The 22,626-nt window shown below is 42.3% G+C and overlaps 1 protein-coding gene across 1 annotated transcript in view; it reads right to left on the reverse strand.

Annotated features, from left to right (window-relative positions):
• Positions 1–21,597, reverse strand: part of LOC122552813 (AF4/FMR2 family member 1-like) — a 164,613-nt gene extending 143,016 nt beyond the window's left edge. The window contains exon 1 of the mRNA XM_043695804.1: positions 21,015–21,597. Coding sequence (XP_043551739.1) covers positions 21,015–21,031 — 17 coding nt within the window. The 5' untranslated portion in view covers positions 21,032–21,597. The remainder of the gene's footprint in view (positions 1–21,014) is intronic.
• Positions 21,598–22,626: the final 1,029 nt, after the last annotated feature.

Raw genomic sequence — 22,626 nt, forward strand, 5'->3', positions numbered from 1 at the left:
TTGCAACAATTTTTTAAAAAGCTCTTTAAAATAAAGCAATTAAACTTCACAAAATAGCTGGTGCTTAATGACTTTGCAGACACCAAAAGTGTTATTTCCTCAAATTGAGCATCGGAGGCGGAGGGGTGACCTTATAGAGGTTTATAAGAGGGGCATCGATAAGGTAAACAGACAAGGTCTTTCTGCTGGAATGGAGGAGACCAGAACTAGAGGGCATAGGTTTAGGGTGAGAGGGGAAAGATATAAAAGTGACCTAAAGGGAAACTTTTTCCATACAGAGGGTGGTACGTGCATGGAATGAGCTGCCAGAGGAAGTGGTGGAGGCTGGTACAATTGCAACATTTAAGAGGCATTTGGATGGGTATATGAATAGGAAGGGTTGAGGGGGATATGGCCCAAATGCTGGCAAATGGGACTATAAACTAGATTTATATACGATGTCTGGTCACCATGGACGATTGGAAGTGCTGTATATCTATAGGACACTATGAGTGGCCTTCTAGGATAAGCAGGAAATTATAAATGCACTAGTGATAGGTTTTTGAATCATCTGTATTCTTCCATGGCATGTGAATATGACTGGCAAGGCCAGGATTTGTTGCCCATCTCAAGTTCCCTCTGAAGTGACCTAGCAAGCCACTCTGAGCAATTCAAGAGCTGACCACATGACAGCAGGTCTGGAGCCACCTGTGGACCAAAGCAGGGAAGAATGGCAGATCTCTTTCTCTAAAGGGCACCAGTTGGGTTTCTATGACAACTGGTAGTTTCATGACCTTTCACGATCTTTCAATAGTGGCTCTTATTAAATTTAAATTCCAACCCCAGATATTGTAGCTGGATTTGAACTAATGTTCTCAAACCATTCAGCCTCGGCAGATAATTATTGTTAAACTGGAGCTCTACCCCATTCGACCAAACAAAAAAACTCCGGTTTGCTGTGACAGTAGGTGGTAAACCTGTAGAACTCATTGCATGTCTTTGAGAGAGATAAAGATAGGTTCTTGATTATTAAAGGGGAAATCAAGGGTTACAGGGAGATGGCAGGGGAAAGGGGTTGAGAAACACATTCCTGAAGAAGGGCCTGTGCCCGAAACGTCGAATCTCCTGTTCCCTGGATGCTGCCTGACCTGCTGTGCTGTTCCAGCAATAAAGTTTCAACTTTGATCTCCAGAATCTGCAGACCTCACTTTCTCCTTGAGAAACACAGCAGCCATGAATCGAATGGTGGAGCAGATTCAATGGACTGATTGGCCCAACTCCGTTCCTATATCTTAAGGAGAATTGTGCACTTCCAAATGGAAGATTGACTTTTATCTGCAAGTGTTGAAATCATAATTAAGAATAGCTCTGATATAGGAAGTCACGTTGTAAGCATTTACAGAAAGAATGCTATGATAATGGAACATGTCAGGAAACATACACACATGGAAATGCAGTCAGCTTGGCTTGTGAAATGCATGACACACATCCATTACCAGCCGACTACTATTTAAACACAAGCAGTCCAGTAAGAAAACTCCGACAACAGAATGACTAATGTTGCTGTTATGCATCATTTCCTTTTTTAAAGTTCACTGTGCTACGACAAGGACTAACGTAACTGAATTGTGTTCTGTCAGCACGAGGGGATGTACGTCTCTTATGGAGGGCCAAATAAGGCAATAATTAAAAATTTAACAAGTAATCAGGTCTTTCAAACAACAAAAGATGCCACAATTAAAATGTATCTCAGTTTTCTACACGCTGTCGCTTGGAGGAGGTTTTCACCTCCATTAACTTTCTGCTGCTCCCCACCTGAAAAAGGCTTCCTTTTTTACTTGGTGTACAAAATACTTCAGACAGTTATTTATTGATGTACTGTTATTGTGCAAGGTTCAGCTGATTAGCAGTTATACATTTAGGTCTTTTCTCATATACTCGCACTGTTCTCCTTCCTCAAGTCACCATGTGACTTTTCATCTCCAGTGATTTCAATATCCATTTTAATTCATCACATTCACCCTTTCCTCAATTCACATTCCTCTTATCCTTCCTTCATCTCTCCCTCCATGGACACTACTCCTTGACCCTGCCATCCTACCAAACCATAGATAAAATTACTGATTTTTTTTTGCTCTCCACCCATATTCAGATTCCCCCTTCCAGCTTTGTCCCTGGGGTAAGAGTATTAAAAAAAGTAACCCCATATGCAGTTAAATTCTCAACTCTCTACCACAACAATTCTACAGCTAACTCCACCTTCAATGCCCCATCCCATGAAATGAGAGGAGAGTAATGCGTTTAAATGAGAGTAATGCGTTTAAATGAGAGTAATGCGTTTAAATGAGAGTAATGCGTTTAAGTGAGAGTAATGCATTTAAGTGAGAGTAATGCATTTAAATGAGAGTAATGCATTTAAATGAGAGTAATGCATTTAAATGAGAGTAATGCATTTAAATGAGTGTAATGCATTTAAATGAGAGTAATGTATTTAAATGAGAGTAATGTGTTTAAATGAGAGTAATGTATTTAAATGAGAGTAATGTATTTAAAAGTCCATGAGCTCAGAACATTAAAAAAGAACAGGCATAGCCATTCACCAGCAAATCTGGCTGGTTTCCCCCCTCACCGCCCACACACGGTGCTGCTCTCATCTAATCTCAGGATCATCCTTGAATGTAAAGAATCTTATTTTCTTTTGCATTCTGCCAGTTGTCTTAAACTTCTCTTTCCACCTCCACCATCCCCAGCTCCAACAAGCGCACAAATTTGTGAATTTCGTTGTTCCCAAAACTTAGGTCAGTCGATCAGCTCTCTGACATCTCTCTCCCTTTTACTCATTTACCTGGCTGAGCTACTTGTAAAAGGTTTCCCATCCTTTTAACTTCCATGTGCTCTCTCATCTCCTCTCATGCCTTCTCGAATCTCAATTTGTCCACAAGACCTACCTCTTTCCCTCTCAATTCTACTTCCATTAAAACTACAATCGAACTTCTCTTCCTGGCTCAGATCAGCTGACGGTGTTAATGGCTCTCCCCCCTTCAGGTTCTGTATACATTCCCTTCACAATCTGCCAACAGCACCTTCTCTGCTGGAGGGGTGGGGGGGTGGGAAGAGGGGGATACACGAGAGGGGAAGACACGAGAAGGAGAGAGACACACGAGAGGGGAAGACACGAGAAGAAGGAGAGAGACACACGAGAGGGGAAGACACGAGACACACAAAAAAAAGCCATTGACCTGTCTGTCGAATGTCGAGACGTATTGCTGCTTCCAAATTTCAGGCCACTTTTTCAGGATTTGTTTGAATCAATTAGTTTTCTTCCATGCCACTGTACCAAGATGGTTCTTAGGCAAGTCACATAACCTGAAATTTCTGACTACACCGCCATCTTGTCCAGGAATGTTGATGGAGGTAGCCTAGGGGCTGGGGGCTCATCCGCTTTTCTTTTTTAATTCTCTTCCCCCTTCTTTCTCAGTCTTCCTGGGGACAGCTTGGACAGCATCAGCAGCAGCGAGGTACATGGCCTGTTGGGAGTCAGTGGAGGGAAGCTGGCTTGGGCGCAGTGCCCAATGCAGGACCTGGCACTTTCAGTGTCAGCTGCATTTCAGAGATCAGCCCAGTGCAGACTCCGGGTGGCACTGTAGGCAAAGTGGCTCCGAATAGCGCCAAGTCTGTCCCAGTGCCTGTGGGGCAACAAAGGGACTAGAAGCCAGCCGACTGCTTCATGCTAGTATTAGTCTCAGCATCGGTGTGGAAGAGTCCGGATTCAGGCCCATGGCTAAACACTTGAGGGCAGTCATGTTGAACTTCTTGTTACTTAAAAATGTATTTGTGGAATGTGGGCCCTGCAGGCTGGCCAGCATTTCTTGCCCATCCCTTGTACCACATAGATCAGACGTAAGTCACCGATCTGCTGCGGCTTGATCCACAATGCCGCTGGAGAGGATTTCCAGGATTTTGACCCAGCAACTGTGAAGGAACTGCGAGGTATTTCCAAGTCAGGACAGTGAGTGGCTTGGAGGGAAACCTGAAGGTGGTGGCGTTCCCAATGTATCTGCTGCCCTTGTCCTTCAAGGTGGAAGTGGTCATGGGTTCAGAAGGTGTTGCCTGAGGATCTTGTGGACAATTCTGCAGTGTATTGTGTAGATAGTATACCGTGCTGCTGCTGAGCATTGGTGGAGGAGGGAATGGATGCTTGTGGGTGCAGTGCCAATCACGCAGGCTGCAGAGATGCCCTGGAGTTGAAATCACTGACTTCTGACAACCACGACTATCTTCCTTGGATGCCCCGACATCCAAATAAAGGGCTGTTACTCTCACTTCATCCCTGGAATTCAGCTCTTTCGCCCATGTTTGAAGCAAGCCTAGAGCTGAGTGACCCTGGTGGAACCCAAACTGGGCGTCACCAAGCAGGTGCTGCTTGATAGCACTGTAAACATCTTCCATCGCTTTACTGATGATAGAGAGTAGACTGATGGGTGGTAATTGGCTGGATTGGATTTGTCCTACTTTTTATAAACAGGTTTTACCTGGGCAAGTTTAAAATCGGGTATTTGCCAGTGTTGTAACTGTACTGGAATAGCTTGGCTAGGGGAGTGGCAGGTTTTGGAGCAAAGTCTTCAGTAGTTTGCTGGAATGTTGTCATGGTCCCTTGGCCTTTGCAGTATCCAGTATCTCCACCCGTTTACTGATATCATGTCGAGTGAATCAAATCAGCTGAAGACAGGTATCAGTGATCCTGGGGACCATGAGAGGAGGCCAAGATGGATCATTCACTTGGCATGTCTAGCTGAAGACTGTTGTAAATGCTTCAGCCTTATCTTTTATACTGATTAGATTACTTACAGTGTGGAAACAGGCCCTTCAGCCCAAGTCCACACTGACCCACCGATGTGCAACCCACCCAGACCCATTCCCCTACATTTACCCCTTCACCTAACACTACGGGCAATTTAGCATGGCCAATTCACTTAACCTGCACATTTTTGGACTGTGGGAGGAAACTGGAGCACCCGGAGGAAACCCATGCGGACACAGGGAGAATGTGCAAACTCCACACAGTCAGTCGCCTGAGGCAGGAATTGAACCCGGGTCTCTGGCGCTGTGAGGCAGCAGTGCTAACCACTGTGCCACCGTGCTGAACTCTTCCATCATTATGGAACCTTCTCCTTTATTTTTCTACCTTTATGATTCTCTGCCTTAAGATGGCACCAGAGAGTGGCATCATTATACAAATACATGGAAAAGTGTTGTAACAAGTACACATGACAACAAATAAACATCAATAACTATCAATCCTCATTCCTCTCGAGTAGCCTGAAGCTTATGACATGGTGAGCACACCATCCACTTCCAATGTCTCGACTGCCCACCAACTGAGTACTTTCATCTTTAAGAAACAAAACAAACACTCATTCACAGCATATGGACTTTGCTGGTTGGTTCAGAATTTATTGTCCGTTCCCTTCAGAAAGGTGGTGACAAGCTGCCTTCTGCAGGCCATTTGCTGCAATGAGACCCACAGTGCCATCAGGATGAGAGTTCACGGATTTTGAGTCAGCGACAGAGAAGGAACAGTGATATTTCTCCAAGTCATGATGGTAATCGTTTGGAGGGAAACTTACAGGTGATGGCATTCCCACGTACCCTTGCTTAGCTAGATAGTGGTGAATGTGGCTTTGGAAAGGGTTAAAGAACCTTGTAAAATTTTTGCAATACAATTTCTAGACTGTACACACTGCCGCTACCAAGCATCGGTGGTGGAGCATGTGGATGTTTGTGAATGTGCTGTCATCCATGCAGGCTGCTTTATCCTGGATGGTGTCAAACTTTATTATTATTGTTTATCCAATCGTAAGCAGAGAATTGCCTGCAATGGCTCCTCTTTCTATTCCACATTTGCCTCTGTTATCTTCCAACAATGTGCCCTGGACTACTTCTGTTTGTCATCTGTAAGCTGCCAATCAGTAGCATCAAAAAAAAAAGACAGCATTCATTTTCACACGTATGTTAACACCACCAGGTTCTAACTCATCCCAACTTGCTAGACCTTTCTACTATTACTTAAGTGCAAGTTAGCTTGGCCCACCTACTTAATGAAAACCAAAGCTATTGTTTCCATTCCCTACTGTGCCCTCACTCCCTAGTTCACTGCCCCTAGCAACTGAGGCCAAATCAGACTGTTCGCAACCTTGGTGCCGTATTTGACCTGAAGAGGAGTTTGCAACCCTAACTTCAAACATAACCAAGGTCTCTTTATCCACTTCCTTTGCCTGTCTGTAAACTCCTTTGTTGAAGTATTTGGAGGTGCTGAAGCTGATTTCCTTAAATTCCAGGAGCAATAATTACTGTTTTATAAACTGTTGCATTGTTTTAGAACATTGGAGAAAGATAGTTTTAAAGTGCTGCTGTTTTTAATCTGAGGAAGAGGGGCAAAGGCAGAGACCATATGGTCAGTGAGAGTGAGAGAGAGAGCGCGCAAGAGAACCCTAAACTGCAGTCCGACACAGCAGTGAACATGCAGAGCTACTGCCTTTGCTGTTCGAGTTAGAGCATATCTGGACATCGGAGTGCATCTAAGAAAAATGAACAAGGATGTTGCCAGGATTGGAGTGTTTGAGCTATAGGGAAGAGGCTGAATAGGCTGGGGCTGTTTTCCCTGGAGCGTTGGAGGCTGAGGGGTGGTTTATAAAATAATGAGAGGCATGGGCAGGATAAACAGACAAGGTCTTTCCCCTGGGATAGAGGCATCCAGAACCAGAGTGCATAGGCTCAGGGTGAGAGGGGAAAGATTTAAAAGGGACCAAAGGGGCAATTCTATCATGTAGAGAGTGGTGCATGCCGCCACTTAGTCCATTGGCCCATCTGATCAAGATCTTGTTGAATTCTGGAGGTAAATTTTCTTCACTGTCCACTACGCCTCCAATTTTGGTGTCATCTGCAAACTTACTAACTATGCCTCCTATGTTCACATCCAAATCATTTACATACATGACAAAAAGTAGTGGATCCAGCACCAATCCTTGTGGCACACCACTGGTCACAGGCCTCCACTCTGAAATGTTGTATGTGAAACTGGTTTCACTTCTGCCTGGAAGATTCTTCCTATTTTCATTACCAGGAATTAAATTAATTTGGCTCCCAGTTGTAAAAACTGCTCTTTGCAAACAGACGAAACAGTATTTTGCCAATTTGTTCTTTTTTTTCCCCCCCCAAAAAGCATAACTTCTACCAGAACAAAGTTTCATAGCATGCTGCCACCTTATTGAAATGATTGAGCATAAAAAAAAACACGTGAAAAACTGAACTGCTGCTAATATTCTGACCTATGAAAATTGGATAGAGATAACAAAAATGGAAACTTTTAGAAGTTTCCATTTGTTGAACAGCTAATTTTACTGAACCAAGATGTGATTTGCCAGGAAGAGAGTACTTGGAAACGGGGTTTTTCAGGCGAGTGATGTGTAACAAGTGTTGTGCCACAGGATTGGTTTACAGTTAGATATGATTTCTGTAAGGTCAATACGGTCTTTAACATTTCTAGGTAAGCACCGTGATCTATCCCTTGGAATCTGTCTTACTCATTGACATGCAACTATTCTGAAGTGTCCAAAATATCCCCCAAAATATTTAGAATGCGTCTATATTGATCTTTGAACCTCATGTGTCAATTTGCTTAAGCCAATTCTGCATTCGTGGGCTTATTTCAATTTCTATCAAAATGAACTCCTTTCTCAAACTCAAAATGCAGAATTGAATCATATTATGGCTACTGCTCCCTAGGGACACCTTCACTGTGAGCGTAGTTGATCATATCCATTGCACTCATTTTCCAATCTTTTCGGTTTAAAAAAAACAGGGAACAGTAGACTGTGCAATTGCAGGACAGGTAGCCTCACCTCAGGGTAGGATATTTGTCATTTCTTAACATCGGGCTGTGCATCTCAAATTTAATATTGCTATAAAAATAAAACTAGAAAAGTATTCCTGAGATGGATCATCTGCATTGGCTTTACTTTATAAGTGTATTTAAAAGCTGCTTAGCATGCCAACAAATACTTCACGCACCATGATGGACAAAACCACTTATTTTCACAGTACTACAGCCACAAATAAGCAGCAACAGGAAAGTATTGAACATTGAGTACCATGTTCCTAACTTTATTGCTGTCCCATTGAAACAGCATTTAAGCATACCCACACACCCATTTTGAGCTAGAACTTTCCAAGTGAAAATTCCATGAATGCCAAAAATTAAACCAAAATAGAAGTACCATAAAGCCACAGCAGAAACACAGACTAATACTTAGGGCTGACAGAAGACGATCAAAAAGCACAATGAGCAGAAAATTTGAAAATATGTACTTTTGCTCGGAATGGAAACTGACCAGGTACTGGTCATCCCAATACAACATTCGCATCTTCTTTGGAGGAATAGGTAGTTTCAGGTTTTGTTTGAGTCTTAAATCTTGCTTTGCTTCAACGTTGCTCCATTTTAATGGCGATGCTAGGCCATGGCCATCTACTGAACCTTCTTTTTGAGGGACACAAAAACAGTCCAAACGCTTATGGGAAGTGCATCATGTGCTATTCCCAAGAAGGAACAGCAAATCCATAGGCAAATAGGAAATCATGTACAACAGTATTAGTCTGAATCAATTTGAAAATTGAAAGCTAGAATGCTGACAGCACACAAAGAAAACTATCTGCATTATTGAAGTTCCTCCTCCCAGAGATCATTTCATGAATATTTTTTGCAACCTCAACTTTCCTAGACTGCAGTGCTCAGAACTGGATGCAATAATCCAGTTGAGGTCAAACCAAATGTTGCACAGGCTTATCATTAAGTTATGTTGCTTATCTATTTGTTTTCCTATTTATACGCCCAGGATTCTGTAAGCTTTATTTTAAAAAAATAACTCTTCCCAAACCTTACCTTCAATTATGGTATACACAACTCCAGATTGCCTGTTGCTGCATCAATTTTCACCTCACATTTCTCTGCATTAAATTTTATCTGCTACTTGTTCTCACATTTCAACTAGCTTTTTTCATTTTGGAGTTTAACACTATCCATTCAATTAGCCACGGTACATAATATTTTCCTCCTTTATTCTGAGAACTAAACTTTACTTAGAAGCCTGTGATGTGGCACTAACTAAAAGCCCATATACATCACAAACAGATTAGCTCATCAACCCTTTTGTGTTAAGTTCTGCGATTTGTTGTAGTGATTTAAACGTCAACAACAAATCTGTGCAGACTTTCCTCAATTGTACAGCATGGAAACAGATCCTTCGGTCCAACTCATCCATGTCACCCAGATATCCTAAATTAATCTAGTCCCATTTGCCAGCATTTAGTCCATATTCCTCAAAATCCTTGCTATTCATGTACCATTCAGATGCCTTTTAAAATGTTGTAATTGTACCAGTCTCTACATGAAGAAGTTGCTCCTCTGGTCTTGTTTAAATTTATCCCCTCTCACCTTAAACTATGCCCTCTAGTTTTGGACTCCCTAACCTTGGGAAAAGATCTTGGATACTCACCTATCCACGCACTTTATGATTTTATAAGCCTCTATAAAGTCACCCTTCAATCTCTGACACTCCAAGGAAAACAGCCTATTCAGCCTCTCCCTATAGCTCAAACCTTCCAACCCTGGCAACATCCTTGTAAATCTTTTCTGAACCCTTCCAAATTTCACAACATCTTTCCTATAGCAGGGAAACCAGAATTGAACATAATTATCCAATGTCCAGTTCATCCATAACATGACCTCCCAACTCCTGTAAATCATTGCACTGATGGATATAGGCAAGCATATCAAATGCCTTCTTCACTACCCGGTCTACCTACAACTCCACTTTCAATTAACTATCAACCTGTACCCCAAGGTGTCTTTGTTTGGCAACACTCCCAGTTAAGTGTACAAGTCCTAATTCGCCAAAACAAATGCAGCGCCTCACATTTATCTGAATTAAACTCCCATTTTCTAGAACCTTCTGCTTTAAGGCTCGATCTCAATTTTGTTATCCATATGACACCTTTCTCCTTCATCTCTTTGGTCATCCAAACAACCCAGGATTTGTTTTCCCTTCTTTTTCCTATTGCACCTGAACTTTGTCCCTTTTAGAGGCAGCCCATTATTCCATTACAATTTTGACTGCCAACCTTTGACTCTAAATGACTTGGTACAGAATTGCTCTCATCCCACTGAGGGTTTGCCCTTCTCCAAACAATTTTATTCTGTATTGTTCCTTATCCTTCTATCATATAGGCTGAGGTTAGCTGCTTCAGTCCCTTTCTCCAACTCCCCATCTGAAACTTGAATCACTCATTGAAATGCTGCAGAAAATTCCCTCAGCACACACTGGAAACTCTTGCCAGTGTCTGCCCTTTACATTATTACTTTCGCAGTCTATGTATATGACTAAAGTTTCCATAGTAGTGACTTGATAACTGTGCATATCTCTGCAATTTCCTTGCAAATTTGTTCCTTCATATCTATTGCCCTAGTTGGTGTACATCATACACACAGTAATGTAATGGTGCCTAATGTTTCTTCCGTTCCAATCAAATAGATTCTAATCCTAGAGGCATCTCTAGAATTGCAACATTTTCCACTTTAATACTTGCAAACTTTTTCCCTCCTCCTTTCCCCAGTCCTTAACTTTGGTTTCCATTAGCCACCTGATGTAATCGTCACACTCTGAAGTGGCACAACTATGGCACATACCTTTTTCATCAAGTCTTTAGCTACTTGGGAGTCACAGAATGTTGCAAAGCAGACAACTTGATACATAGCAACAGGTGCTGAAGCTTTCCTTCAGAGGAACCACCAAGATTAAAAACTTATCCTCCTTCACACTCCCAAAAGGCATTTTAATTTCTCTTCCCTACAACTCCACCCTCACCCTTGACCTCAAACTCCTTGTTAACGCAACAGGTGATGCCACGAGTGGTTTCTACAGCATGTAACACACTTCAGAGATGCACATGATTTCCTTTAAGTGTTTCTAATAATTTTCTTTCCACATCTTCTCCTTCACGAATTCTTTCCTCAGGCTGGGTCACGTCATTTGTCACTTGTTCTTGGCCATAGTTTGGTTGCTGCTTGGCTACTTCTTTTTGGAGGTCCAAGGAGACCCTCCTGCTGGTTGACACTGCAATCCAAGAGTTCTCCCTCCCCTTGGATAGCAGCATGTCAATCATGGCTGGCCTGCTAGCATTTCCACCTCTCAGTCCATGGTGAGTGGGGAGGGGGATGACTGCTCGAGTCTGACCAAGCTCAGCAGTTCTTCAGTCTCTCCCCATTGGCCACGGTCAACCGCAGGACCACAGCACATCCAGCTGCCAGGCTTAGCACTGGCATGGGTCCAGACTGGTTGGGAAGTGTAATGTCATCATTTCCATGGGCTGTGGGGTGGGGGGTTCTCAGCAGATTGTGGGTCCCCTGGTACAAATTCCTATCAGCACCATGGCACAAGGATAGGCTGGCACAGGAAGCAGCCTCAAGTCATGACACTATTTCAGGCCACAATAAAATAAACTTAATTCACTGTTAAATGGGATGACATTAAATATGAATGCCTTGCGCAAGCTAATCATAAAGCCTGAATTCAAGTACTCACGACTGCAAAATCCTTGGGTCAACCAAGACACACTGCAGTAGTATAAGAAGAAGGGCCTGTGCCCGAAACGTCGAATCTCCTGTTCCCTGGATGCTGCCTGACCTGCTGTGCTGTTCCAGCAATAAAGTTTCAACTTTGATCTCCAGCATCTGCAGACCTCACTTTCTCCCCGTATAAGATACACAACCAGGTCACACTGGACAGTACTCCAGGTTACTAGCAGCATAACCACATTCAAGCACTGTGTCAGAACTTAAACATCACAACTATAGTACATTATTATACATGTCACTCATGCAAGTATACCTGGTTGCATTGATACAACAGGTAAAGACTGTCCATATCACACCACTAAACTAAGCTCCACTGAGCATATTATTCAATCTAGGAAATTATTTTACAAAATCTGACAGTCTGGTACCTTTGTGGCACAAGTTATATTGAGATCAGAAGCTCTAATGCGATGGAAGCAAATAAAGTGTTATATTCACTGGAGTAGAAGATTAAAGCAATTTGATAAAACTATTTAGTCATGTAATTCACCAAGGCTCATCAGTCAATACCTTCCAAACCCACAATTGCTACTATCTAGAAAGACAAACATAGCAGATCTGTGGGGACAGCACCAGCTATACATTTTTTTCAAGCCCCTCATCATCCCAACTTGGAAATAGATTGCCTTTCCTTCAGTACCAGTGGGTAAAAACCCTGGAACTCCCTCCCCCAAGGCAAATATTTGTACACCGACAGCAATTGTGTCTCAGGAAAGTCATTCATTACCATCTTCTCAAGGATATGTAAGTTCAGGCAATGAATGCTGACCCAGCCAAAAAATAAGATAAAATCGCATACCTCATGAATGATTGAAACAAAAAGATAAAACTCAACACCACAGTAGTTTCCTAATCCTTCAATAGGGTACCCAATATCTCACTGACCAGATTATTTTACGCCTAGCAGACAGACATTCTCTCCCTTCCTGAGGACAGCTTGTAGTACTGGCCCTAGCTAGTTCTATCTCCTTCTGCTACTGGGTCTACACAGCTAACAAGTCATCAGATTGGCCCACAGCTGAGTGCAGGAATGCCTGTATTTGGGTGGCCAAGTCTCACGTTCAAATCCACAAAGCCAATCCCAGCACAGTATTACTGTGGGCCACCCGACTTCAAGTCAGTGAAGTAACTATCACTTTTTGCTTTGTCTTTTGCATGGGGAAAGATGGGTGAAGAATAAGCCAGCCTTCCATGAAGCTTGCCTCCCACTGTTAATATGGTATAGGAGGAGGCCACCCAGGTCAAATCCAAGCTGGGTATCTGCTTAACTCCAGTAAATGCCATTCACACACACAAACCCCAAAGTCCTGCACGTTTATTTCCTTCAAGTGCCCATCCAATTGTTTTTTGAAGTCACTGATCATCTCTGCTTCCATCACACTCACAGCAAGTTCAGACTATTTCCCTGTGTCAAAACATACACGTTCACCCTTACATCCCTTGCTCAAAAAACTTTCCAACTATTGCCTAGCACTAATACCATCAGCAAACTGAAACACAGTTTCTTTATTTCCGTTACATTAACCTAGGACACCAGGAGAATTTTGGTTTACTCCATCTGATCAGGCAAATAAGTCCTAGGTTAACATCTTACCTGAAAGACAACATCTGATAGGACAACATTTTCCTCAGTAAGTGTTTCAATAGAAGCATTATAGTAAATATATTCAGATAAAAATGAATCATTAGAAGATACATGGAGCCAGAGAAAGGCCAATCATAAATAAACACTGAAAACTTCCTTCCGAGAATGAGGAAAATGCAACATCTAAAGGAGCTCCCACAGCACTCAGTCAAAAGCTTTAATGGGTACAACTACACAAAGGTAATAGGCAACAGCTATTACTTGCAGGCTACCAACGATTAAGAATGGGAGCAGGGCTATTAAGTCATTGTAGTTATATTATAAATCTACTGCAATTCACAAACCTACAAGTTCATACTTAGCTCAGAAGCACTATACAAGAATTAAGATACATAATTCAATTTATGCTAAAACACAGAGCAAAGATCTTGGTTAAAAGTCAACTTCACCTCTCGCATCACAGACCAATACCAACTGGATGGCTGTTTCCAGCATTGCATTTTTATTTTAGATTCCCAGTGCCCAGCTAATTTTGACTTTGCTCTTGGTTAAACATCTCTTAATAATGAAAAATAAAATTTAAACCAGTTAGAAAGATAGAGTGAGACAACATGTACAATGAGGTTGTCCAGTGATTTAGGCCAGAATACAGCACAGCAGGGATGTTCCTTCAATGCCCAGTCAATCATGTTTTGGTCTCAACTGTGATCTCTGCAGGGTGGAGGTAAAAACAAACCGGAAGCCATTGCACAGACTCAGCTCAAAAACAGTTCATGAAGTTTTGGGAGCAAATCAAAGTTCCCTTTTGGTCACAGGAAGTGGAGTCCAGTGAAACCAGAAAGGGTAAGGAAAGAAAAACAGAAGTGCTGGATTTGGATTCGGAGATGCCGGTGTTGGACTGGAGTGTACAAAGTTAAAAATCACACATAACACCCAGTGCTGGCTGTGCAGGAGGTCAGAGAAAATAAACAGATTCAAGGAATAAACTGGACTAATCTCAGACTTGCTGTGTATTTCCAGTATTCAAGTTTTCTGCAAAGATTTTATTTCTCTTTACATTTAAATACAGTACAATAAAACAAAAATGTGGCTTATGGTCCAAATGCCAAATACCATTAGCAATAACTAAAACTGACAAAGAATTGGTAAGGAAAAGCACAGTTATACAGTTTAAGATCCTTGCTTTATGAAATAGTGCAAGGCAAATCGGATTGTCAAGTCAATAAAGTGGCATCAACACAGGCTATGGATTCAGCCTTTAGTTTTTACAGGAGGGCAAGAAAAAAAATATATTCAGGAAAATAAAAATAGTACATGATTGGGTATGTTTATAAAGTGCTAACCTTTGATTTGGTTAAAAGTGGTTTCTACTTTGCTTGATACTATAGTTGCAAAACCAATCCAAAGTCAAGGCCGAACTTGACAGCAAAGAAGCACAGGCACACTCCCAGGAGGGAGAACAGAGATTACACTGACATTTGACACCACACGATGAGCAAGACCAGTTTGCTATTGAAGTGTCAAGGGAGGCCTCTTGGAAAAATTTAAAATCCAATTCCAATAAAGTTAAATGTTCACAAAAAATGTGAACACTGTTGCTCATGCTTTTTAAACATTTTAACACTCACCTGATGGGGGAAGGAGTGGCACATATGTACTATGCGCAAGCAAAATTACTTTCTGGGCCAAAGAATCACAGATCTAATCGGGGAGTATAATATGGGAAATTCTGGCTGGAATTGACACTGCAGCTCCTGGTCTGTGATGTGCAAATACAGGAAAAATCATTTTAAAGCTATTAACAAAATTAAAATCAAACAAAGTAAATACCACTTTGCACCAAAACAAAAGTTAGAACTTTATAAACATCTCTTCCATCTCCTGAATATAATAATCAAAATACAATCACTCTTATTGCCTTTCTGTAATAACTAAAGGCTGAATGTACAACCTGCGTTGATCTTTCTTCCATGTTTCATCAGAGATGTTTATGAAATATTGCATGGCACAAGTGCCTTTGACCACAATACAGAGCTTTTCCTCATCAATCCTGTCAGCATTAGTATGTTAATACATGAATTTAAGGAAAAAAAACAGATACATGAAAATTAATTCTGAACTATCAAGAAATACTGAAAACACCCAGCAAGTCTGGCAACATCTGAGGAGAGAAAACAGAGTAAAATGTCTCAGGTCAAGGATCTTTCTTGAAACTGAGCTGAAATCAAAACAACATTGCCTCCGAATTATCAAGTTATCTTTATTGTGGGAAATAGACTTCAACTTCCAGCTTGCATTCAAGTTTGTGTTTACCAGTACTACTGAGTTACATTACACTTCTGGGACCAATGCAAAGGCAATGTCTGTAATAAAGCCATATGTGCCAACACAAACCATTCCACTTCACAATTATTTGTTACAAAGTGCTTTCAGAGTCTCAACAGAAGATATTCTACAAACATGCTTTTTTTTTAAAAAAAGTCTTAGTTTAGAAGTACATGCCAAACTGGACAGTGTAAACACCTAGAAATACAAGACAAACTATAAAGACGCCACAAGATGGTAAAAGGTCCTTCAGCCCATCATGTCCATGCTGATCATTAAATACCTACCATTCCAATGCAATTTTCCAGCTCTTGGTCGATAGCCTTGTATACTAAAGCATTTCAAATGCTCATCTAAATACATTTCAAATGCAGAATATGACACGTCATTGTGTATTGACTCTAGATCTCCCACTAATAGCCTTGCACCTTATTGGAAAAATTAAGGAGGCACAATTACTTGCCAAAGCTTGGTAAAAACTACTCATACGGACACAGCAACAGGGAGCAGGACTGTACCGGTGCTATAATTTTAACATATTTGTATTATACTGAAGTCAGCGTTAACCAATGCCAAACCAATCCCAGGAACAGCTTTAATACTCATCTCTATAAACTTTTAGCTATGCAAACCTTTTTAAAAAAGTAATTTTATACTGGGATATAGTGTCTACGTTGCACCGTTTAAAAGGAAGAAATGTAAAAGACTCTGCTTCAGCAGATTAAACATTTAGCCTTTAAATGGATTTAGCTTATTTCAAAAAAATAAAAACGTGACCCCTGGTTTTTCACTCCTTGACTGCTCTTAGCCAGTAGCGCTGGCAGGCCCTTGGCTCAAAATTTTAAAGAAAACATGAGGACTGTTCTCAGCACATCATTGTTCAATGGACTCAAATTTAATCATGTGATCATGACCATAGGTGCCATGCCAACATGATAAAATGAGTTTAGTTCCAAACTTTTGTGATCAATTAAATGAATCTTGGGGCTTGCACATGGAAAATATCTAGTCAGACTTTGTCCCTACTGCCAACATCCTTTCTAAACACTTCAGTCCTATCCAAAGGGCTGAAAACTTGAAAAACAATTTCCCCAATCCAATATTATTGTTGCCCTGATCCATGGACTAGAGGATAAATTTAAAGACAAACTGCTTTAATGTTAATAACCTGCAGCACAGTATATACTTTAACAGCAATAAGACAACCATCTGGTAATTACAAAAAACCTGAAAGGTGAAATTAATGCCATCTTTAAACCCAGCTCAATAATTAGTCAAACGGAGTCTTTAAGAAGGTACAGTACATTGTTGTGGCAGGGTTTATAAGACAGGTCATAAGTTTGGTTCACATTTGTTTGGTTCACAAATTACTCTCCAATACAGCAGTCTGTTCTGCATTTGTGGCACAGGAAGAACATGGGCTGAGAAACTGAACAATTCGTTGGCCTATTTTGTCTGGGCCCACCTGTGAGTTAGCTGAGCATTTTGAATCTGTTTGCCTCTTCCAACACCCTCCCAATTAGTCAATTCCAGAGGTTATAGTCATCCCTCACTGTCTGTGTCATCTTTGTACCTTACTTGTAATGGACTCCTAGAATGGTCTGGATTCCTAGAAAGTTGCGACCAGGTGGCAAATTCACCATACAGAAGGTGTTTGGGTATATAGCCATCAAGCATCCAATGGACACGGCAAAGCCACGCCAGTTGAATTAGCATGCACCTTGTCCTGCCAAAAAAATGAAGATGCATCTGGGACAGTCAAGGAGGAAACTGCTCAACCTTTTCTCCTGCCTAGCACATGCTGTCCAGGTCTCAGCACTATCAGAGGAATGCACTGAGGACATAGGCTCTCAATCAGTTATTGTTGCTGATGTTCTACGCTCTCTTACTCAGCTTGAGCATAACAGCTTGAAATGTATGCATTGCACCCTGTATCATGTGGCAGAGGGCTGCTGGTTGTGCAACCTTGAGTATGGAGACACCTGCAACAATACACTGTCAATGCTGATATATGCCAGCATTCTGGGGCATGACAACTGTCTTTCTGATACAAAACCAAAAATTACTGGAGAAACTCAGGAGGTCCAGCATCATCTATGGAGAGAAAGCACAGTGATATTTCTGGTCTAGTGATCCTTCTGATGAGGAAGATTCACTGGGACTGGACCAGAAACATGAACTTGGTTTTACTGTCACAGGTACTGTGAGGCTTGCCGAGTCTCTCCTGCAACTTCTACTTGTGTTTCAGATTTCCAGCATCTGCAATTCTTTGTTTTTAATCTGTCTTTCTGGTGTTGAGTATGTTATTTTCCTAGTGCGTAATTACTTCTGTCCATGCCTGTTACCAACTTACTACTACCTCTTAAGCATTAGCAGTTTGTACTGTTACAGCATTGAGGGAGGTACAAGGAAACAGGAGATGGGCTTATGACCAAAGAGATTTGGAAGGATGCTCATAACTTGGTCAAAGAAGTTTGTTTTTATGAAGGCCCTGATAGTGTATTGGTGCAGAGGTCAGCCATTTGAAGACAGAATGCCAGAGATTGGAGTCTGGGCACCTGGATACACAACTTGTAACAGTGAGGCACAGCATTCAAGGTAAGAGAGGATGCCTGAATTTTAAACATTATTGCAGGGATGGTGACGGTGCTGAACACCGAGATCCACACTTGGTACAAGTAAGGTTGGGGGTTAAGGCAGCTGTTGATAACTTGCTCCTTTTCTGTACTCTGGGTGTCTTTTGCATGGAGGGCAATTCTACAGCACTCAACATTTTGGATGGGGAATACAAAGCCCAGACAGGACAGACTGGTTGAGCTGGATGTGGTCAAGTCAGGCAATATGCATTTCGGTACACTGCTGAATTTTAAAATGTTTTTAAATGTATTAAAACAGGTGGCAAATAATTCTAATACTCAAAGCTAATTTGTCAGAATGTTTTCATCTTCTCACATACAATGTTTTAGCACTATAAGAGAAGAAATTTGTTTAGAGAAGGACATAATATGCTTAACAATAGAGCAGTGAAAAATAACACAAAGAAATTTTCACTGTGAATGGTTGACAAAATTAAACTCTTTCTTCAGGTTCCCTAGTCATGAACCATTGCCTGGTTTAATCTGCTTTCAGACCTCTACAGTCTCACTCATTCATTAGTATGACAAATTCATCAGTGCCGCAATTCCTTACACAATTCGAGGAAACACCATGGACTGTGCTCTGTCTGTGACATGAACTAGAGCAAGTATGTGTAGAGCTGTTTAAGTCCCTGTACTTCGCCAGCTACGGATGAGGTGGACACAATGGTCTGACTTCATTTACTGTTGTGGAAACACCTAACATGGAAGAGTGATCTGTAATGTGAACAGGACTCAAATCCTTGTCAAAGAAGATTTCAATCCAATCCATTACAAATATCACATCTCAGTTACCACTCAGTGACCAGGCTTCACTGGCTTGTCAGTCCTTATTGAGGTCAATAGCTTTCATCTTGGAGGGAATAAAAAGAAGTGAGCATACAAGCCTACTTCACAACACAAAATAAGCTGAATAATTTAAGTCAATATTGTATTTTACGGCTGTTAGTGCTAGGAAAACAAAATAGATAAAATTATGAATTATTAAATCGTTAAATTCTTTATATCTATCATTTGCACCCAAATTATTTTGAGTTTCTCTCCAAATATCCCAGAGAGCCTTGTTCATTGTTGGCATTTCTGATGTGTGTTTACTGACATGCATTTATAGATAAAGTACAAGAATTTAAAATCCCAGATGATTTTCCCCTCACTGTAGAGACAAGAACAATTTTGGCCATACTGCAGACCTGGCTAAAAGCAGCTCATTCAACAAAGTTAAATATGTTCGAGTTAGCCACTGAAGCATCAGGAAAACTTGCATGCATACAAGTTAATGCTTGCAACGCAAACACCCATTGTTCTAATGATTTCTGTTTTTTGAATATCATGTTAAAAACTGGAATACTGCTTAACTGTGCCTGAAAGCAACGATTAAAAATCACTTCAAAGCAGCAATTAAAATGAGTCTCTTGAATGAAAAGCGACAGTTGAGCCCAAATATGAAGGGGTCTGGGCAGCACGGTGGGTTACCAGACTGTTCTTTCCTTTCCAGAACTCCAGTTGGAATCCAGCCCAGGCTGACAGGGAAGTCTCCTTTCTGTGCCAACACTAAGGGTCCTACAAAAAATGAACCAGGATTGTCTCAACCCAGTTCTTCGAGAAAAGGAAAATTGCATACCTCTGCAGTTTTGATGCCAAACCAGGCTAAAACAATCCATCCTCTAACATTAACATTCTTGCTTCATGAGCATTTTAAAAAAAAAATCAGTCAACAAGTAAAATCACACTGTTGTAAAAAGGTTTGTTTTTAAAAATAGGCTTGGCTGATAAAGAGAGACCATGTTTTTGTCAACACATGCCAAAACCAAAGACAGCAAAGCATGAAAAGCCTTGGAATAAAACAACAGAGACTGGACTGACGATAAACAGTGACAAGATTAATCTAAGTGTAGAAGATAAAAAAGAAAAACAAAACAAAACTGAGGCAGTCAAGGGGCAGACAACTGCAACAGATAGAATGGGTGTTATGCAATACATTGGAATTCAGCAGGAGCCCAAAGTCATATTCTATTGGACTAAAGACTACATTTTTTTTACTCATCAGGCCTACAAAATTAAACTTGACCGTAATTTACAAAGATTTGAGGACTGGCACAAGCTGATTTTCAAGTATTAGAAGTCCACAAGTGCAGACACTGCAGAGTTGATTTAGAGAATTGTTCAAATACAAGTCAACACTAATAAAGACTGGGCTACTTCCTTTATCAAAACAAACATCTTGAAAGAGATTTACCCAGTACGCCACTCAATTTCTGACCTGCTTCAGGAAACGCACAAAACGTACACAATGTAGGAAGTCATTATGTTTTGAAACATGAAGCACAGATTAAATCTAATTTCAGATTAAACCAGATTCCAATGCATTCAAAATTTCTAAACACAAATCTGAATGAAGGTATGAGCACAGTATTTCAATTTGATACTGTTGGATTAAAACTATGAATGAAGTATAGATCCAGTCACTTTCAGCCTGCAATGTTATATGCCAAACCAGATTAACAATTCAACAGAATTGTTTGTTTATCGTGACGGAGTCATTCACTCAGCATCCAGCCCAAAAAAAACACTTTTAGAACTTTTTAAACCAGATTCATATTTGGTTAATGAATGTCAGCCTTAGACATTTCCTTTCTGGCTTTGGGAGGCGGCTCAAACAGCAAAGCTTCAGACGCTTACACTGAAGCCTGACTTATTCCTCCCTCCCCGGCCCGTCCCTGACTTGAACAGGTTCGGGAACAACCCGAATAAAACAGGAAACCTCCCCCGTCCACAGCAGCAGCAGCTGGGTGTCACTTACCTGGAGTGAGTGGCCATGATGCCGTTTGGTGAGGCAGCTTCCAGCGGCTTGCCATCAGTTTTAAAGCAGGTTTCCCCCCCCCTCTCTCCCCTAACGCTGCACACACATGCCCCCGGCTCCGCTCCTGAGAACGACGGCAGGAAAACTGCGATGTCTCTCCGTCTGCTGGCAGCCAGCCTGGGACATTCTCCAGCTGGGAGCGCGCCTGCAGTTTTGCTGGGTTCAGATCCCCAGCTCAGCTTTGGCTCAGTTTGCAGCTGATAACCATCCGGGCGCTCGGCAAACAGCAGAGAGAGAGAGAGAGAGAGCAACAACCATTCATTCACAGACCGAAGGGGAAAGTGCAACCCGCTCCAGGAAATACAACAGGCACCCTCCAGGTTTCCGCCGTCACAAATTGGCACCAGTCAATTAATTCAGCTTTCACATGAAACCCCAGGAGGGGTGCAATCCGCTGTGCACAAGGGAGAGTGGGGAATGGTGCAGTCCACTCGCCTTCCTTATTTGGAAATGTTATTGGGGCCAGACAAGCACTTAGCAGCGGCTCTGAGTCCAGGAACATATTGTCCTATCACAATGCACGGAGGTGGAAGCCACTGAACTGCCTGCCCTGCAGAGGGGCGGGGGCTGCGGGCTGCGGGCTGCGGGCCAAAGACACTCACGGAAGCTGCGAGCCAGCGCGGCGCTGTAACTATCAAACTGCGGAGTGGAGCATCCTGACACACAGGGAGGGGGAAGGTGGAGGCTGGCAGTGTTCAAACTGCAGCAGCACAGGGAGGGGGAAGGTGGAGACTGGCAGTGTTCAAACTGCAGCAGCACAGGGAAGGGGAAGGTGGAGACTGGCAGTGTTCAAACTGCAGCAGCACAGGGAGGATGGTGGAGACTGGCAGTGTTCAAACTGCAGCAGCACAGGGAGGGGGAAGGTGGAGACTGGCAGTGTTCAAACTGCAGCAGCACAGGGAGGATGGTGGAGACTGGCAGTGTTCAAACTGCAGCAGCACAGGGAGGGGGAAGGTGGAGACTGGCAGTGTTCAAACTGCAGCAGCACAGGGAGGGGGAAGGTGGAGACTGGCAGTGTTCAAACTGCAGCAGCACAGGGAGGGGGAAGGTGGAGACTGGCAGTGTTCAAACTGCAGCAGCACAGGGAGGGGGAAGGTGGAGACTGGCAGTGTTCAAACTGCAGCAGCACAGGGAGGGGGAAGGTGGAGACTGGCAGTGTTCAAACTGCAGCAGCACAGGGAGGGGGAAGGTGGAGACTGGCAGTGTTCAAACTGCAGCAGCACAGGGAGGGGGAAGGTGGAGACTGGCAGTGTTCAAACTGCAGCAGCACAGGGAGGGGGAAGGTGGAGACTGGCAGTGTTCAAACTGCAGCAGCACAGGGAGGGGGAAGGTGGAGACTGGCAGTGTTCAAACTGCAGCAGCACAGGGAGGGGGAAGGTGGAGACTGGCAGTGTTCAAACTGCAGCAGCACAGGGAGGGGGAAGGTGGAGACTGGCAGTGTTCAAACTGCAGCAGCACAGGGAGGGGGAAGGTGGAGACTGGCAGTGTTCAAACTGCAGCAGCACAGGGAGGGGGAAGGTGGAGACTGGCAGTGTTCAAACTGCAGCAGCAC

This window comes from Chiloscyllium plagiosum, chromosome 1 (assembly GCF_004010195.1).
Source record: "Chiloscyllium plagiosum isolate BGI_BamShark_2017 chromosome 1, ASM401019v2, whole genome shotgun sequence".
NCBI classification, from domain to species: domain Eukaryota; kingdom Metazoa; phylum Chordata; class Chondrichthyes; order Orectolobiformes; family Hemiscylliidae; genus Chiloscyllium; species Chiloscyllium plagiosum.